Consider the following 21,144-nt stretch of genomic DNA (forward strand, 5'->3'; position numbering starts at 1 on the left):
TTTAATCATCGAAGTATACAATATCCAAATCTTACACAGAAATAAGATCCGTGTGCCTATTTTTTGAGTTTTTAGTTCTCAAGTTCTTGAGCATAATGGAGATAGAGACCAAAATGTTTTATACAGGGTGGTAAAAACTGGAAACAGAGAACCAGAAAAACAGTTTGGATACAGATACATTGTCGGACTTAAAATTAAAGTCAAAATTAATGAAATTTCCAGTTTTTAAGGTCTAGTACTCATTGTGCATCTGTAAAAATGGCTTTAGGACTTGAGCAAAGGGACGTATTTATTTCAAACTTATGTGGGACACATTCATGAGTTAATTTGTGTCACTAGGAGACAGTTGCTGCAGTGATAACAGTACAGAATTCATCAATAATTTTATGATTCTAGCAATGATTTCTGTGGAACTCCTCACTTACCTTAGACTATGTAATAATTGATTATTACAAATTAAACAGGATTTTGTTGGACACAATTTGTCATTGTGAAAATTAACAAAAATGCTCATTGCCAATGCAAGGAAAGATTGCTTTACTAAAAAATGCACAATTCATTGGCAGTGAAAAGCTACATTAATGAAATTAACAAACACTTTATATATGAATATCTTAAGAATCAATAAGTATATGAAATAAATTCTCTGACCACGTAGTAATTATATTTAATAACATAATTATTTTTAATAACACAGGCCCCAGAGTATTGGACCCTGTAATGAGCACCATAATCTGATCTGCCTTGGACAAATGATAATAATGGCTACTTATATTACTATTATTATTATTAATGTGGTATAGACTGATGGCACCTAATCGTATCTTCTAACATTGTCTTGGAAATACAATTCCTGTCATTTATACTCCAATAATCTAATTTAAATGAGATATAACGCTAACAGCAAGTACAACCTTCTACCATGCTAAGGAATGATGATAAAAAGTAAATTGTGCTTTATAAAATCACAGGACAATTTTCAAAAAAAGGCACTGCTTTTACAATTATGCATGCATAAATGCAAGAAAGATCCATATATATTTTTAATGTCAAGATGGCACAATTAATTAAATGTAAACAATGTTCAATGATTTTTTTTAATTGATTTTTTTTATTGGCATCAGTGAGTAGCTGTCACTGAGAAGAGAGGAATGATGTAAAATTACAATATGCTTATACAGCAGACTGGACTCCATGGAAGTTAAATGGAAAACCCGCCATCCACAGACATGTTATGGCCGTTGACCATGGCTGCTTTGTCACTGAGCAGGAAAAGTATGACCCCTGTAACATCTTCTATTTCTGAAAGGAGAAGAGTTATTATGAATAAAACAGATTTTTAAGCAATGAGCAATTACATATCGAAAAAAGTATTGATTATTGAGAGAAATGACAGCATTTTGTAAAGCAAATGTGTGGAGCCAAAATTAAATCTGGGAATCACTTGGTACATTTTTCTGTGAAATGCTAAAAATATGAATAAAACATATCTGAAAACCTAATTACTATTTCCATATAATCACATAATCTTCACCAAATGCAAAAAGAAAAAAACTTAAGGGATGCATTTTCATTTATGTGACTTGATGACTTATTTTATGATTGTGTATACAGCCTAGAAAAACTTAAATCCTGGGAGAATGTCAGAGAAATGCTAATAAGTATGAATAAAACAATTTTCCAAAACTTAATCACTCTTTCCACACAATTCTGACAAAATGCTAAAAAAACAGAACAACCCTAGAGATGCTTTTTAAGGAAATGTCAATATTGTCAATAGTGATTACCATCCACAATGTGAATATTTTACTTTACAACTAAACCTCCAGTCATTTTTCAATTGGATTTTTAATACAGCATGTAAATTTATACAAAGCAATCTTCCTAGCTTTATTTATTTTGCAATTCAACACTCTAAAGAATGGGTGAGTTCATTAGCAATTGGAACATGAAGATTGTTTTTTTTTTATGTTATCATTAACTGTCAGTGGAGGGACATATGAAGTTATAGGGATATTTCACCTACCACATTGTAAGACTTGATCACAGAACAATAACTGAAATATTTTAAAGTAAATACTTAATTTTCAAATTGGGTCAACTAAGGAGGTAAAAAGGTTGAATTTTTCAAGAAAGACCCCCCTCCCCTTTAAAATTGCTGTCAACAGACCATTTTAACTGTTTTAATGTCAGTTTTATATTGTCATATATGAACATAAAACGTGTGCTCTGTTCAACAATTACATAGGATGACTTTAAGATGAATGACTCTCCTTAAAAACAAAGTGTTTTAAACACCTGTGTATATACTGCACTAACTGTTAAAAGTGAGGCCATTTTTTTCATGTCATGTAAATTTGGACTGACAGGTAAATGAATGCTTTTCAATTTGTTCAATCTAGCAAACTTAAAGGAAAGCCCAATTGGGTCCATTAGGCATAAAAAACGACTTTACCCTGAAGATAAGTTTACCACTTTACTTGCTGAGTATCCTCTGAAAGGTGACTTGTTCATAACTTGCCAGATCGAAGCAATTAAACTGCTGTACTTATTTGAAGCAGTGTATAGATGACAGCTGAGAAACTGACAAGTGAAGGGAGAGACAAACAACTTACTTGCATGAGGAGAAATGAATAAGTTTAGGAGAAATTCTACAGAGATGTATTCAAAATAAAATGTCTTTTTTTTCTTTCAACTTTAAATTACTGTTTCTATATCTTACTACAAGGAGGTCTGTAGGAGCAGTAATCAGTTATAACATGAACCTTTCTTGTACTAGAATTAGAAGTTGCACAACTTGCATTTCATTGAGAATAAACTGGAAAAATCAATACCCGACTTAATGTCCTGCATATGCACACACCAAAATCAACACAGTTGTTAACTCACTAATCAAAATTCCAAAGTGTTTTTGTTTTCATTACACAGATAAAACATGTTTGATAAAATATAAAATAAACATCTGGATGCTCAGTAAATCTAATATTTGAGAATATTAAGTCATTACAGGTACAAAAAGTCTACAAAATTAAGATGGGTATGCCAACTCTCTTAAAGAAATAAGCAGCATTGGCAATAAGTTTTTATTTTACTTAGGTTCATGAAGATTGCTAACCAGAGATATCTAGTTGAGATAATACACAAAAAAAATTTTGTTCCTGTTCTTGAACTAACCACAAAATGTTATTCAGATCCACATGTAACCAGTAGAAGTTATCATCATTATAATATCTTCATAATAACAGATATAATGGAGAAACTTCATATATATCTCAGTACAAAATTAAAGGGATAATAACTCTTCGTATGATATCTTTATTTCACAATAAAAACATTGTGAACAACTCATAGAAATGTAATGTATTCTGTTTTACCACAAAAACAGCAGTTATAGCTATTATTCTGATATCTGAGCTTGTCTTCAGATCACGTGACTTCCATTGATGGCTGTACTCTGTTATAATCTCTCAAGAGATTTTAACAAAAAACCAAACTTTTTAGAAAAAAACCAGGGACTAACTTTGAATGCAAAAATGGACTCATTAACCACTGGTAAGCATGGGAAAACTGTTGTTTACTCCAGGAAAATTCATTTTCTGGCCAAAACAAAGAGTTATTATCCCTTTAATCAGGAATGTACCAATTTTCCAAGGTAAAATGTTTCCTCCTCACCTGCAAATCTCCCTGTAGGTATTCTGTCCAGCAGTGGTTTACTCTTGACTGGGTCATCCCCCCAAACTCTCTGCCCCATTGGAGTTAAGATAACAGTGGGATTGACTGAGTTCACACGGATCTGGGGAATATATGCATCACAGATTATTGGTTTAGTAGGAGAAGAAATATAAATGTATCATTTAATGAGTGCTTCTGGAGCACACGCACATGCACACACACACACACACACACACACTTACACAGAAAGAGAGAGATGTTTACGGCACACAAGTACATGCAAACATAAATAAAACATATGCATTCACTCACACAGGTAAATTAACTCACACACATACTTGTTATATTTGGCATACACTACCAAATATACTATAGTCAAACAATAACACTAGCTTATGCACTGCATCAGTACACACTAAATTAAAACAGTTAGTATTTTCAACTTAATCAAATTCTAAGACAAAGTTTATGTCAATTACTTCTGAATTAAAGCTGTTCTGTGCAACAATACTGTATCAAATTTCCACAACTGGAGTTAAAAAATCACATAAAACAATTTTAATGTAATTACAAACATTAGTTGCAAGAGGTAAAAGGCCTGAAATTATCAGAAAATTGACACAGCATGCACTACAAGCACATTGCACAGAAACATTTCTCCTGCCATCCAAAAATCTAATGAATTCTAAGACTTGGCCTTCTGAAAATCTAACATGGCCATTTTTATGACACCGAGTAAAAATCAATAAAAACAAACAAATAGACACTGCTAGTCAAAAAGTATCTGTGAGGCCAATAAAATGGCTTGTCTTCATAGGAAATATCAGAATCAATAGAAAAGTCCCCAAGTACAGCATTTTTATGTAGGTCTTTGGCCTCCAAATGAAAGCCACTAGTGAGGGTTTATATTTATGTATGAGGACATAATGTTTTTGGGTGCTTTTAAGGTGATTTCAGTGAAACTGCACAGCAGCAAATATGACTTGTACAAGTTTTTAACTGGTACCCTGCAGACCTAGGCTACTTCTTAACCTTATAAAATTATATAAACAAAAGAACCCCAAACATCATTATTCTTCCCCAGTGACTGCATGAAAGAATGATGGTCTCTCCATCAGGTGTGCCAGACAACAGATATAGATATTGTCCGGGCCGTAGCAATAGTCCGAAGGTTCATTGGCCCGAATGTTCAGACCAATGAACTCTTGATTTAAAAAATGATGAAAATTTTACCATTTTCGGACCAATAAACCTTCTGACCAGTAAACCTTTGGACTATCGAGACAAGATATTGTCTACTAATCTCTATCAATAGACTACATGTAAGTATGCATGTGGCAGCATGGAATGGCACATACTTATTCTAAGAACACACACTAGTATTCCATTTACGTATTCTAAGGATGTAGACTATTAGTATTCCACTTATTCTAAGGACATAGGCTACTACAGGTACTACTTTGGCTTAATATGTAATCTATTAAAAAATAAACTAAGAGAAAAAAAATGCTTAGGCTACTGATTACCATTCATTTCTTACAAATACCAGATAGCTGTTTTTTTTATAATAATTTACAATGAAGAAAAATAGCATGACCTTTGTTGAATAATCAGTGCATTTCTTATTACATAACAATCATCCAACACAACATCAGCCACAGCCATATTCACACCATATTCATTATCCAATTTTCCTATATATATTCAAAATATTATTTTTGAATGAAAAGACATGAAATGTCTCTAAATAATAAAAGGTACAGTGTACTGCTCCAGCAGCTACAGTATAAATCAACATCATTTAGTTAATTGGCATTGTTACCATGGTAACTACCGAGTGACTGAGTATCAAATTTAAATATTGTGAACAGGTTTATAAAGGTGGCAAAATGACAGATTCTGAGAAGAAAGTGTTTTTTTATGAAACATAACTAGGAGCACATCCAGAACAAGTTGATCTGCAGACTAAGGCCGCATTCACATCGAGTTGAGCCATGGCTCTACAAAGCCACGACCTAAATATGGCGGACGTACATGAAAGGAAAACCGTCTAATCTTTAAATAGTGTCTCCTCCTCTCACATGCCTCCCCATGCGTCGTCCCTGCGGGGGTACAGTCATTAAATCGGTACCATTGGGACGACACATGGGGATGCGTGTGAGAGGCAGAGAAACTATTAAAAGATTAGGCGGTTTTCCTTTCATGTGAGTTCGCCATGTGAAGGTCGTGGCTTTATAGAGCCATGGCTCAACTCGATGTGAATACGGCCTAACAGATCTGCGGATCATATATGGTTGACCCACTTAAAAGCAATGCCAATTAATCTCCTGATGGTCTCCCCACCTCCACATGTGCCGTCTCAGGGGCCTAACAATTAAACCTCGGAACCAAGATTTAATATCCTGTAGCATAACGCAGATTTAATCTTTATATAATCCATTTAATCTTTTCATGTAATTTATTTATGCATAATGGCACAAAAATGAATCAAGCTTCTTTCTATAAGCCTTAACCTGAAATAAGTTACTTCTAGCATGACCTCAGCAAAGCATTTCTAAGAGCTCAGTAACTATATCTAATCTTGTGCAGCAAACTAAACAGATGAGCCATTACTCTGAATCAAGATAAGGAACCATTCATAATTCAATTTTTTAAAACTGCACCGCTGCTACCATGGAATAATGGAAACTATGGAGCTTGTGTAGAGGTGTATTGATCAGGACATTCAGTCTTAGTTTCTTCAAGGCAAATATCAGCTACAAATCACGAAAGCCCCCAGGACAGGCAGATCTCAGGGACTGGGCAGATCTCTGGTCACAGGAGAAATGAAAAACAAAATTTGGTCTAATCTTTAAAGATCAAAACTGAAGTCTATTTTTATTAAGGAAGAATCTGTAGACTAGTAAGTAGTCCAATTAAATATTACAATTAAAAAATTATAGGGCTGTTTAATGAAAAAAGGAAATAATTCAAATTTCCTCCAATAGTAATTATTATTCTTAAGTGGTATGCTATATAAATTTATCCCAAACTGAAGTAGACCGGAATTCTTTGGGCTTAAATCTAAGACCAATTTTCAATATTGCTTTCTTTAGTAGAACTAAAATATGGGACAGGCAGCTCCATGTTCACACCGTGGAGGTTCCCCAGCAGGAACTACCTAGCACCCCCTAACAAACCACTCAAATGGACCCATCCATTGTTCCGCTCTGTCCATGTGGAGTTACGTCTGCTAGAGTAATGTCATGCTGCTATGGGGCTTACCACACAGAACCAGTGTAGTCTTTGAAAAAGACAGTGACTAGTTAGCCTGCACTCAGTTAGTCCAATGCAGAGGTAAAAAATAACATTTCTCCAAAAAAAGACGGAAAAAAACCTTTTATAAGAGCCTACCTGGATATTTGATACAACTTAAGAAAAAAAAACACGAAGCTAGTTGGTCTGTGAAGGTTTTGATTTTCTCAAAAGGGAGAAAAAACATCTGTCCTCGGCTGCTCCAGTACCTTTCCCATCTCCGCAGCATTTCCTGGTTTTACCAAGTGAAGTGGAAACCTTCAGTAGGTCAAGAAGGGGAATCCTTTATAGAAATTGCTGTTTAATTCTATGGGATGAATGGATCACAAATCTATCACAGCACAAATGACTCAGAGCACAGCCAGCAGCAAGCCTGGAATGATCAATGAATTGACATGAGAAAATCCTGGCCGTTTACTACTTCAGTCTGTCATGATGCACTCTTCGGTAACTCACCAGTCATAACACCAAACATGCTGCCTTTGATTATTGACATGAAACTTCAAAGCCAGAAAGACAGAATGAGAAAGGAGTAAGATAGAGACAAGGATTAAGATACAGGTAGATGACGATTAAGTGCCATCATGTCTTCCTGGTATTTGCATTCTAGAAGATATCCAAACCTTCAGGATTGGAGACGAATTAACATAGCAATAACGGTGCATAATGGGGCCTTGGGCAACCTACACAGTACCAAACTTGTGTGTAAATGGCTTAAAATAGGTAAGGCGATAGCAAATTAAAAGTAAACATTTCTGAAATTAAATTGCAAAGATATTTTTTTACTCTTCAATTAAGTTACAAAAATGAAGTTCTTGTTACAAAATTGTGACTGTATGTAGTATACATGACTTCATATTTTAAGACAGTTTATTGTGTTACACATGAGTTAAACAAATGGCACATTCAAGTTGATTATATGGGTAAATTTTTGCTGGATTAAAATGTCTTTCTGAGTGTCATTCAAGCTTGCTGGGCATTTCAATATTGTGCAATAATAAATTCCAATCTTCCTTCACAATAAATGACATAATGGTTAAAAGTAGTGCCTTTGAGAGCTTGAGAGCTCCCACACAGATGACAGCAGAGAAAGGATTAATGGAAATCTTGTAAGAAAGTGAAAGGCTAAATACATATTTAAAATATAAAAGGGGAGAAAAAAAGAGAGACATCTCCAATTTCCTTCTTGCAACAGAAAATCAATAATAGTTCAGCATCTGCCTATCATATTTCTTAGCTATTATCAAAACAACTTGAGGGTTTTGGTCATGATTGGCAGGTTAAAGAAGACTGACCTGTGAAAATGCGAAAAGCCTGGCTTCCTTCCTTCTACATTTACCTTCCCTTTCCTAATAGCAACTTATTGACTTCTTACCGCTTGTTAGTCCAAATCCTTTCTCCTTGTTTGTCTTCTAATGAAGAGGCATTTACACTTTCTTAAGTCATTGATCTCTTAAATGAGCCAAATATTTAACATAAAATATCTAGAATTTGCTGACCAAAAAAAAGTGAGTGATTTAGGCTACCATTGTGATTTTGATAAGTGCAAACACAGGATTTTGAAATGATGAGGGCAGAACTGATGCATTTCTCTCTCTCTCTCTCTCTCTCTCTCTCTCTCTCTCACACACACACACATACACACACACACACACACACACACACACATGCACCTTTAAACACCTTACATGCGAGCACAAAAAGAAAATAAATGCAGTAATGATTAAAAAAACTGCACGGTCAGTTACTGCTTCATTGAACATGGTCCATAAGACAATATTTGATAAGTGAGCTGAACACTGCTAATGCTACAATTCAATTATTGCCAAGTAATGATAATGGGAATGGGGGAAATTGAAAGATTGCAACATTATGCTTTTCTCTCTAACAGCTCTCTACAGTTATATATATATATATCAAGAGGCCTGTTTCAAAAGGATTCAAAACATCAAAATTGTAACCATTTTATTTGCACATATTGCATGAAGTAAGGCAACAAAAACAATAATTAAAAATAAAGTCCACTGTCTTTTAAGCTAAACAACATGACCCATGATTTCCAATGTTGGCCATTTTTCATGAGGCCATGGCGGCAAATCAACATCCATTATGCAGGCTTCAAAACAAAGGAGATCACAGTCTCCAGAAGATCGACTACAAATTACATCATTCCAAAACAGCAAATAATGAAATCACAAATTCGGAAGAATTATTGCCTTTTCACGCCGACCATGTTTCAGTGGGTAGACTAATGGACCGTGGGCTAAGTATTGGAATCTATTTACAAAGTAAACCAATGTACTGACTCTCTAAGCCCCCGTGGTCATTCCGCCTGGCCAGTTGACCACAGGCATTTTGGAGTGGACTAAGCACTGGACAATGCAGATCTATTACCTGATAAATATTATTTCAGAAATGGGTGAGTTATGAAAATTCACCCAATCTTTGATCTTATGCCCACGGGGGGACGCAGGCACCCCAAGCCACCTGGATTGAGTTCTCAACAAAAAAGTTTCTTGAAACTTTTAGCACGAAAAGACGTAACGAAGCTCACCCAAGGGAAATCTGACAAATAAACTACTTACAGCCCTTTTAGACATTGTTTGTACAGAGAAAAGAAAAGAGTAAATCTAAAGGAAAAGTGTGACATCTGATCAATCACTGAACCGTACAGACATTAACAATTAGGGGTACAAACACCTGACAATGCACACTGGTGGTCCTTACTTAGACCCCATGTTCTAGGAGGCAGAATTTGGTTACAATTAGAAACAATAAGGATTTAGTGTTCATGTATATACTAAAACGTCTTAGGCTAGAACACATTTTAAGGATTAGAGTTTACAAGTGCAAAAAAAAAAAAAAATCACTCAAGTCAATTGAGATTTAGAATATTTTAAAGTACAACTTGAGTGAGTATGCACTAAAATATTTATTTAGTGTGAAAATAATCTTAAATATTCAGTGTAAAATTAACTATTCATTTACAAGAATTAAAAGTTGTCTGCTTGTTTAAGAAATGGCGCCTGCAGCACGTTAGTTTAAGTGATCTAACAATGAAACATTTCTGCTGTATTTTTCTAGTAACAGAGTCATTTTCAGCTGCACGATAAGAGTTAGAGGCTATGTTGAAGTTTTCATAGTAATTATTTTCAGAGCAAACAAAAGTTTTATCAAAGGCAGGAGTTAGGTGCCTGTCTATTAAACCATGTGTGAGTCTAACTATGCACAGTATGACTAACAAAAAAATTAAAACCTTTTAAAACAACAGAAGTTCTCCAAATAAAATATTCAATCAATTCCAACAATATGGAAAAATTCTGAAAAAGAAATGAAAAACATATCACAAAAATCACCGATCTCACGTTTCTGAGTAATCTGGCTCGGTTCTGAGGACAAACACTAAATCAATTTATTGTGAGAAATGTGCTGTTCAAAACATGGTATTTCATTCCAAATATCTCACAAAACTGCTCTACCTTCTGACAGAAATAAGATAAACCTCTCTCTCTGAATGGTAAACATCAAACCTAATTCTGATACCAAGCCAAATATATGGCTGATATTAGTGGTGTAGCTATAACTTCATATTAATAGATTGTACCCTGTTGGTACAATGAAATTTTATTTTGTTGATCTGTGAAGATGCAAATCTTCCTTACTACCCCCAGTACTAGTATTTTCATCAAAATTTAAAGCCGAAATGAAATGAAAAAAAGAATACTGGCACATTAATTTCTTATTCCCTAAACATTATAGTACAAAACTCATTAAAATAATAAGCAGAGATTCTGAGATATATCTGGTCATTTTTATTTTCATCAAAATGTGTGATCAACCCCTGTCTCTAGCTCTCTCTCTTTCTCTCTCTTGCACTACACCACAGCTGATCACCTGAAGGGCACTGTAGGTGGACAAATGTTACACCTGTCCCCCTTATGTAAACATTAATCTGCTGACCATTTGATTGCAGCTAACAGCAATATTTTTCCAGTCATCCATGCATGTTGACACGGTTAAGCAGAACATTCAGAGTTCACAAGTTCCAGAAAAAAGGCTCTGGTAATATCGTGGCTCAACTATTTTGTATCAATGAGTAAAGAACAACAATAATATCCTGAAGGACACCAATACTAATTTCGTAATGTTATTGACTCAAGAGCAAGGTATTTCAACAGTATGTGAATAAATCTGTACTTGGATATGGTGGACATTGAATACTTGTATTGATTGTAACATAATATCATAAAAGTAGTTTGTAAGACACTAGACTCAACACAGACTACATCTTGTCAATAATGTATACTGGCATGGATTACATAAACAAAATAAATTACTGCAATACAAATATTTATTACTGTAAGAGTGATATATGCTATAACAAGAAATAGGGTGTTTACAATGCAATACAAATGTTGAAAATATACTTTGTTTTACTATGAAAAAAAAATTCAAATGCAACTTAGTAAATTCGACCCTTGAGCAATAAGTTACCATAATATGTAAGTTCTTGGAGAGAGGTGCAGCAGCAAGAAACCAATCACTGTGATTATATACATTTCAAACTGCACCCTCATCTGTACAAGTTGGTGGCAGGTACAAAAATCCATAGGTGATTTCATTCAATTACCAGAGTTAAGTCTCCCAAGTATGCTTTATGTGTACGTATATCAAAGACATATGCTGGAAAAATGATTATAGACATTGCCTCTATCATAAACAATGTTGGCCTCTAAATAGATTTCATAATTGGATTTCTCAATGGGCAATAACGGGAAATGATTTCTGAAGTAAAAACCTGATATACTTATTAGACGTAGATGAGGATTCATCATAAATGTCAGCCAAAATGATGGATAGTTTTAAAGATCAAAAATTCTTCTTGGAGTAAACTACGTTATTATACGTACCTCATACCTTTCATCCCACTGATTCTGTCCAGTAGAGCCCAGAAGTCTACTCATTCAAATCCAGATTTCCTGGTATGATGCTAAGGGAATTCTATGGATGGGATATCAGCCAAATACAATTAAATTTCATTTCAATGTGCCAACTTATAAAATCATTAACTTTGTAAAAATAATGAATACGGTAACTGCAATATTTTTGCAATTCAGTATTATTACTTATAAATAGGTTTCTGGGTCATAAAACACTCTGAAAGAGTAGATATCTTAAAAAAAATAAAATAAAATAAAAATCAAATCCTGCACTCATACTATTGTTGTCAGGCATGATTTTTCACATATAGAGATTTTTTTGCAAGTACTTCTGGATATTCACCTAAAACGTTACTCACTTCCACCTTGAAAAAAAGGAGAAGAAAAAGTGAAATACAAAAAGCCTTTTGTTAAATGCTGGAAACACACATACAGCGAGAAAACTGTTTTCGTGCACCTACAAGCATTTACATATTACCATTAATACAAACTGACTGTTGGGGAGATCCTAATTACCCCCAACTTACTTTGTCTAAATGCAAACCTAACTTGATTACACCATAACATGTTCTTTCCATTTCTATAATAATGCGGCCCCAGCCACTGGAGGCTGGGTTTACTTACTAAATGTTCTCTCAGTGCATTATGTTACAAGGCCAAAGCATACGGTAATCACTTATCAAATTTGAACAAAATACACTGATATCATTTTCCGAAAATATGTTTTGATGGTTACAGAAGAAAGATGTTGATATGGAAATTGTGAAAAGGGAGCTATCTACTTGTCAATTAGTTAATCTTTATGAAAAACTGAAAATGATAAATCTTGAAAAAGCAAAATATTGTAATGTGAAAGATGTTTGAAAATTTCTAGAAATTACAGTAACGGCGGTTACTAATAAAATTAGCTAGCTTGCTTCGAGATAAAGATTTAACACTTGTACTAAGATGACCTTTCCTAACTGGATTGCCGAGTCCTTAAACTTAGTTTTACTGGATAGTCTCTCAAATTTCAATGAATTGTATAGATCTACACCCAAAGGATGTTTTTGTTTTTCATCAACGACATGAAAACACTTCATTTCCCACTTTGTTCAAGGAAAAAAGTCCCTATTCTGGAATAAGCTGGTTTATTAATCCATTTACTGAAAGGTACATCAAGGCATTTTGTTCATTGCCTGTAATCAAACAGTCTGTACGTTGTCTCAAAAGGTCGTAATATTATTTTCAAATAATCAAGTTAGTGTCTGGTATTTTTTTCACAAAGAGGGGTGGATAAGGGATCTGCCAATAAATTTATCTATCTATCTACTTATCTATCTCCTTCACTTCTGTTTCAAAATACCAATCTGCTTCCCTAAGCCAGAGTATAATCACTTGTTTTTACCTCTGCCAAGCTTTTGAGTAATGTTATCAATGTTGTTCATCTGTCTCAGTCTCTGTCTCTTCATAGCCTACTTCTTCAACAATAACCTATGTCGTCACAGACCTACATAAGTTGCATATTGTAACATTATGAAAACATGTCACACGAGTTGATAGAGTTTGAGAAACGTGCCTTATGCTTGTTTGACTACTTGAACAATTGTTGTACAGCTAATCCCTTTCCAACCAATCTAAGACTGCATTCCCATAGATTAAGATCGCTCCATCTAGAACGACATAACTCCCTGGGGGTTCACGCATAATTGCTGTCAGCCGAGCGTGCATGGTAGTTAATTATCCCCTTACAGCTTTTAGTAGGCGGGACAGACCCTTAAGCTGGCTAAGCTGACAGTAATCTAGTGAGACTCCCCACAGGGATAGATCGATCTAAAATCTGTGGGAATGGGGTCTAATCAATGAGAGGCTTCATTTGGTGCTATTTTAGTCTTCTTATCATATAACCAACATATATATTTTTTCTTTTTAGGTCTTTTGAACCTTTGTCTCCTGTTTCTCTTCTTGCACCTGATGGGCAAGTACAGAAGTATTCACCTCCGAGCAGAAAATGTGAGAGAAGAAACTGACTCAAAATTTATTCTTGCAAAAAGAAACTTTGTTCAACTTCCATCCAACATTCAATTGTCTCGTATGAGCATTCCACGCCATTTTCTCCTTCCAAGTGCAAATACTCCAACAGATTTATACAATTTATACAATGAAGTTCCTGAAACCCATAATAGTGACATTGCATGCATACTGACAAAAACCACACCCAAATTTCCAATATGTGTCTATGAATCAGATGAGGACAAATTCATCTCCGCAGCCCTTCGTTCTGGAGGATTCTGGGAACCTCACATAACAGATGTCTATCAAAGAGCATTGGCAGCTGTCCCAGAGGCATTTGTAATTGACATTGGTGCTAATATTGGCTATTACACACTCTTGGCCATCAAAATGGGTCACATGGTTATTGCAGTAGAGCCATATTGGGAGAGTGTGCGCCGCTTTCACAAGAGTATCCGTCTCAACAACTGTACCAGCCAAGTTCTCCTAGCAGTAAATGCAGTCTCTGATATGCACGAAAATGTGACATTCATTGACAATGTAGACAACCAAGGTGGTGTGAGCGTGCGACAACTGGACGCCATCGACCGTGAGATTTTAAGTAAGGGTCACCCTCTCCCAACTGCAAGGACCATTTTCATCGATGATATTTTGGACCTAACAGATACCCCTGTTGCAATAATAAAACTGGATATAGGTTGGTATACTTTTAATATTAGAAATATTAGTGTATACTTAACTTTGAATTGGGAAAGAGTGGGAAAGATCAAAAAAGGGTTTATTCTGTTCTTCACTGTATAAATTGCTGCAAGTTCCAGTTACTCTTGTATCATACATGCATCTGACAAAAATTTCTTTGTCCATGCTCATTGAAATACAAAATGAAAGGTAAAAAATACTCAGATTTTGTTTCAAGTATTTATTATTTATTTTCATTTATTTATTTTTTAAAGCAATTCAAAACCATTTATCCAATACAAAGTGGTCACTAAATACTAACTTGTCACAATGATTTAAGTTATTATATTCTTTAAATGATTTTTAGATAATTTGATTTAACTAATAAGCTTTCAGGGAACAAATTACAAACATAAACATTATTTTCATATATGCATGCACAATACAACTTCAGTTGTCTTAGGATAGCACTTAGCACTCTTGAAATATAAACTTTCGTACCACAGTTTCTGTGCTGTCAATCAAAGGAACCCCATATTACAAAAAAAACCAGAAATCTGCAGTGAAGAGAAAAAAATCCAAACCGGACCTTCACTGCACTTGAAACAACACCTTCTTGACACTTACATCTGAGAATATTTTCAATGAGATTAACCCCCTGATCTATGCAACCTTTAAGTTGAAAAAAAAAAACATGCTTCACAGCCCTTAGGTACTCTTCTGCAGAGGTTAATAATATATAGTTATCATTTTCATATGGTTAATCATACAATGTAATGGGGATCAGGCTTGATTCCACTGAAGTATCAGATATAAACTAATTATCAAATTATGGCAAAGGGAAAACTTATGTTACCATGCACATTAGACCTCAATACAGGGGGGAAATCCTGGAAATTTCAGCAATATTTCTATCATCACCAAGCTATAACTTAATTATCAGAAACTGTCTCAAAAAAGAGCATAATCTTGTCAACAGTTTAATGACAGTGATGAATTCAAAGGGAAAATGTTAAAATTTCAAAAAAAAAAAAAAATTAATCTTTGCTATACCAAGGCCTTCACTTACAGGGAGTATGACTTTATTGCAGTGTGACTTTATGCACTTAATTCACTGATGGATAATTGATGTATTATAATGATAGAATCAAAACATGTCCAGTTTACTTTCTCAGTGTTCCTAAAATGACAAACAGGTCTACTTTCCTCAAGATAAAAGTGAAAATTAGTTATCTTTAATCAAATCAATTTCAGATCAATTTCATCTAATCACTTTCATTTTCTGAATTGTTTATCTTAAAAATTGGAAACATGACATAGGGTTATAAACAATATATATCAGTATGTCCAAACATTTCAATATTAAGACACCTTGTTTAGTTCATATATATAAAAATTGGAATGGGAGTGAACACTACCAGTATTTGTAACCTTTCTTATGCAGTGTGTAATCATTATTTCCCAGAATTCAGAAGTAACTGAGAAAACTAGACCTAATTAAAAGTATTGTATCAGGATTAGCAAAACTAAATTCTGTGTATATTTTCAGTAGTCAAGACAACTTTTCAGTTTGTCCTTCAGATTTAAACATCAAATGTAACATAAGTAGCCAAACAGAGAAAGTAGTGAGCTGCATCTGCATGGCCATTAGCAGACTCAGATATCTATTAAGATCAAAATTATATTGCTACTAATTAGGGCAAGCATTGCCTATAGACCTCTGGTCACTAAAAAAACGATGAAAAAATATATTTCTAATTTTAAGTGGTCCAACTAAAAACAACTTTAACTGCCAAAGGTATATTTTGTCTCTGGTGAAAAAAAGAAAGAAAAAAGTGCCTGTACCACCCATTAAAAAATTCAATTACATGCTGTTTTCTCATCATTAAGTGTGCACTGATATCTACGCTGTGTCAAAAAAAATTCACTACATATAGATCTTTTCTGAAAACAACTCATCATACACCCACCCCAAGCTTATTTACTCAGCCTAACTACCTACTTCCCTTCAATTAACCTAACAGTTGTTCTACACTCACAATAACAGAGCACCAAATTGATGTCCATGTTTCACACAAGGTATCCACAGATAGCCGTATTCTAAAACACCACGGTATATTAGCACCTTAGCTGTAACAGCACCTGCCTAGGGGAAGAATTGCCACATTGTTTGGCTTCAAAATTTACGCCATCGTCCATCTATTGCTGCCACTACAATATATATTTGCCTCACCTCCTCTGAAAGGTTTGACATTTCCTAGTCAATTACGAAACAGTCACGGCATCTTTTGAAGATATTGAACCTAAACAATGTGAAAAAGTTGAATAAATCTATCTTCATCAAGCGTAACAAGAAAATAAATGACACCAGGCGTGATAATGTTTAGAAAAGGCAACTTGATCAGGAAGTCTAATATTTTTTCTCATTGACTAGTATATTTACCATTCCTCTCCTTGTTATGGAGGTTTTCACAGCATGGTATAGCATTATGTAATATCAACAGTCTTATATTTACTTACATCATATCCAGTACAACTTCACTTATACCTGCCACTTCAATCCCAATCACTTTCATATGATTTCAGAATCTGTTTACATTTGCCCATACTAAAATACTTCTTATAATTTTACTCTCTCTTATAGAGTAGTAGTAGACCACAAACCAAACTTATTTTTCTCATCTATTTACATCATACAAATGTATTCATTATATCACCTTAAAAAATATAAAGGAGAAATCTAACTTGCTCTTACAACTGGGAGAAGTGCCTTATCTTTCTGAGCTAGGCTACAATGTAAGACATGCTTTCAAATACATAACTTCAGACATACAGTATTAAATTATTTCTTCTATTTGATTGTTACCAAGTAGACCCTAGAAGACTTGGTAACAATCAAATATTCATTGTCATATTCATGCACTGGTCAAATAAGATACACATTACATGATTACTGCATATATATGTCTAACTACATGTTTTAATTCATCAACCTGATTTGAACTTCCAGAGGGATATGAATGTAAAGCCATGGGGAAGGCCACCACATTCCTGGACACTGTCTATGTCCCTTACATCTTCATGGAATGGAAAAAGATGTTTGTTGACCAATTAAAACCAGATTCACCATGTCCCACCAAAAGCCTGCAAAGACTGTGTCAGCTGTTGACCAGCAGGGGGTATGCCCCCTATGAAGTTCGGACACATATAAAGTTAAACCCGGAGCGCAGTACCAAAATTTGGAGGGTTGGAGACATATACTGGAGACACAAGTCTGCTAAAGTACTCTTCCCTCCTTGAACCATGCAACAGCGACTAAATTGTGGTCACAGCAAAGAAAGATGAAAAAGATGGATTTCATGGAATCTTAGATGAATTGCCAGTAAATTGAAGTGAAAGTTTGCACCATACTGTGGGCTGCATGAGGTAGACAAGACAGTTTTGGAGTGGTACAATTTATCTAGGCAACAGAGCTACATAGGATTTCTGCAAGCCTGAATAAACTAGCCTAGCTTTCATAACAGTTGGCATTACATGATGTGAAAAGCCAAACAATTATTAGAATGGCTGAGGTAGAGAAGTAGTGTCACAGAGCTTTGGCATCAAAATTAACTTGTTTCCAGTATATGCTATAGACTGTACAAGGCATGAGTTGTGCATTTATATGTCATCATTTTTTTTTTTTACTTTAGTAATTTGTTGACATACATGTCAGTCTGTTAAGTAACTGACTGCAATATGAATTTCCATATCATCATATTAATTGAAATAATGTTTATAGCTAGATCTATATAACTTATTCAGATTAATATTTTATAACATACTTTTTTGTACGACTGATAGAGCAAGACAATGTGCAAGACTTGTTAAATATTTGCATTTCAAGTTGAAGACCACATCAAATCACCAAGGAAGTATATATGCCTCCTTGGACTCACTAAAGATTGGCTATACAATAATAACAGAGTAGAAAAAAAATACTTTTTAGCCAAACACTTGCAAAAATGGTGATATATTATAAATATCCCAGATGCTTAGAAAATCTTTAAAATTTCCTCTACAATTATGTCACTCTAGTGTATACTTAAATATTGGCAATGCTATTGTACTAAGTAAATGCACACACACACACACACACACAAATACACACACACACACATGGAAAGATAGAGAAAGAGAGAGATTGTTTGTTTCATTCGTTTTTTATTGCTACCGAGGATGTAGATTGATAACATACATGTACCTGTGTTACAAGTAACATACATGCCTATGGAACACATGAACCTGGCAGTAGCAATGCTGTATTTAGCTTTACTGGTGCAGATTGGCACACATACTAAATATGCTTGAAAGCTTGTTAGACTGCTATATATATAATGTATGTATTACACTTAAGGACCACTTATATCTATTCACACAGAAAATCTTATTTAGTCCAAATGAATTCAACTCATTACTGAGCTGGCAAGTTCTCAAACCAACGACGGATCCCTTCCCAGTATCCACAGAACATTTCTCCATAATTCACTTTTCAAGCCAGGCTCTTGATTGAGAAATATATACATGCTAGCATCCCTGTATGTACAAATACAAAGATATATTCTTGAAAAAAGTGTATGTCTTTATATAAAAATCAAGTATTGGATGATTTCATCCTTAATAAAATGTTTTTCTTCTCAATATTTCTACAAGAAATGGTGTTCATTATACTGACAACTTATTTACAAAAGAGCTGAGGGATGGAATGCAAGCACATCTGTTGCAGTCTATTCTACATTTGGTTTGCTTATTTTTCTTATTCTAATTCATTTCAATCACTAATTGAAATGAAATTGTTCTGAAACATGCAATAAATGCCATCCATTTGGTGAATAATAATAATTGTTCTAAACTTCAAATTTTGATTTTTCAAATATGTCTACTTTTATAATAAAAAATTCAATACTTAGTATCTGCTTATACTTCTTTGTCCAGTCTGTTTAAAATTTGACTCAATAGATTTTGGTAAAAAATTGTATCTTACTCTGTATATAAATCTAAAAATTTCACTGCCAGAATTCATCATTCCATTATTCCTTGATTGAAAGCATTCCTCATAAAAGTTTCAGTTTTTATCAAAGTGATCAACTTTGATAAAGCTCATATGCCCAATCAATGTTTACTTTTGGTTAAAATCTGCTTCAATCAAGGGACGAAAATACCAGACTTATTTAATGTGTGAATGTGCCTTAAAGAGTGTGAATGTTATGTGATAGACTAATGGGAAATCAATAACATTACATTTAAGAATTGATTATATTCAGTAGAATCTGTTCCCCTGCCAAATGTTCCAAAATGAAAATACAGGGCGGTTTAGTTAATTTTGGAGTAATATTCAAACAAGCATGAGCAGCACATTCTCTCTGACTTTGTACCTGGTCATCAAAATAACATATTTATCGTTCTCAGAGAGTTTCTGAAGTGAAGTATTTTTTATTATATTTGAAAATTGAATTATACAGATGAGCACTAACAACTAATCAATATTCCACATAACATCATCATGTAAGACATCAAAAAGGAATTTTTTTGTATTTTGAAAAATCTGTTTCATCAATTTCAGGGTTAAATACCACCTCTCCTTTTTTTCTTATTTTTATCAATTCTTAAATCTAAATGTCACACTCTGACTGAAACACATGGAAACTGTGAAAAATAAAGTTCCCACACTTCACTGAAATCGTAGCTTTCAAGTGCTTCTTGTACATGTTACTGTAATGTAAAGAAGAATGTGAAAATTTAATAAGACTCATTAAAGGCTATGATTTCACATTTCAAATGTCAGGTGTTGCCCCTAGCAATCAGAGGAGATCTGCACATTCACTTTTCAGCCAAGTTCTTCAAAAACATCGTTGGAACAAATTCAGAATTTTGACTTCGTTAATGATGTGCTTAACCCTGGGTGCTTATGAGTCAGACTGTCTAGCTGAGATGAAGAAGCTACATGGACACTTTTTCATACTTGTGATAATTATGTACATGGGTTATGCACATCAAACAAGAAAAATCTTCACATCATACAAATTTGGATATGGATGAATTGAGTTAACCATCCTGATATGTTTTTTTCGCTCCATCTCGTCGTGCCCTCAACCAATATCATGAAGTTATTGTTTCTTCATTGTAAAGCTGATCTATACTGGCTTATATTATATTATTTGTGGCTGGCCTATGCTGTATTATATCATGTTATTGATATACACTCAAAATTATATGAAATGCAGATGATCTCTAAAAAATTATCACACAGAAACAAAAAAGAATTTAAAAAAAAACATAAAAGTACATAGCTAGTAGCTTTTAGAATTCTAATTTACATTATCAATACTGATCTTGTTCCTAGTGAAGATAAGTTTTTTTTCTATTTTAATCTCATCTATAATTGCCATTCTTAAGTACAAATGCATGTTATTGAAAACAGAAATAAATTCACCTTTGTGTAGCAGCCAAGTTTCCACTGCCTTTCGACTTAGAAGTACTGCCAACCTAGCAAGGGTTACATCCTTTAAAATAAACACCATCTGTCGGC

The 21,144-nt window shown here is 34.1% G+C and overlaps 2 protein-coding genes across 2 annotated transcripts in view; one reads left to right on the plus strand and one right to left on the minus strand.

The window, feature by feature from the left end:
• Positions 1-222: 222 nt before the first annotated feature.
• Positions 223-21,144, minus strand: part of LOC106172321 (L-xylulose reductase) — a 31,525-nt gene continuing 10,603 nt past the window's right edge. The window contains exons 7-8 of the mRNA XM_013552968.2: positions 3,673-3,793; positions 223-1,302 (exon numbers count right to left, since the gene is read on the minus strand). Coding sequence (XP_013408422.2) covers positions 1,202-1,302; positions 3,673-3,793 — 222 coding nt within the window. The 3' untranslated portion in view covers positions 223-1,201. The remainder of the gene's footprint in view (positions 1,303-3,672; positions 3,794-21,144) is intronic.
• Positions 6,712-19,258, plus strand: LOC106172318 (uncharacterized). Its single transcript, XM_013552965.2, has 3 exons — positions 6,712-7,689; positions 13,819-14,595; positions 17,587-19,258. Exons 1-3 carry the CDS (start codon positions 7,551-7,553, stop codon positions 17,874-17,876), a joined length of 1,206 nt encoding a protein of 401 aa, XP_013408419.2. The 5' UTR covers positions 6,712-7,550; the 3' UTR covers positions 17,877-19,258.

The sequence above is a fragment of the Lingula anatina genome, chromosome 2 (assembly GCF_051362555.1).
Source record: "Lingula anatina isolate TDL-2025a chromosome 2, LinAna3.0, whole genome shotgun sequence".
NCBI classification, from domain to species: domain Eukaryota; kingdom Metazoa; phylum Brachiopoda; class Lingulata; order Lingulida; family Lingulidae; genus Lingula; species Lingula anatina.

Excerpts from the sequence above, each read along its gene's own strand:
- LOC106172318 (XM_013552965.2), top strand. The coding sequence starts at position 7,551 with ATGTCTTCCTGGTATTTGCATTCTAGAAGATATCCAAACCTTCAGGAT. Across the intron at positions 7,690-13,818 it reads GTGTAAATGGCTTAAAATAG|GTCTTTTGAACCTTTGTCTC; the intron begins GTAAGGCGATAG and ends TTTTCTTTTTAG. Across the intron at positions 14,596-17,586 it reads AATAATAAAACTGGATATAG|AGGGATATGAATGTAAAGCC; the intron begins GTTGGTATACTT and ends TTGAACTTCCAG.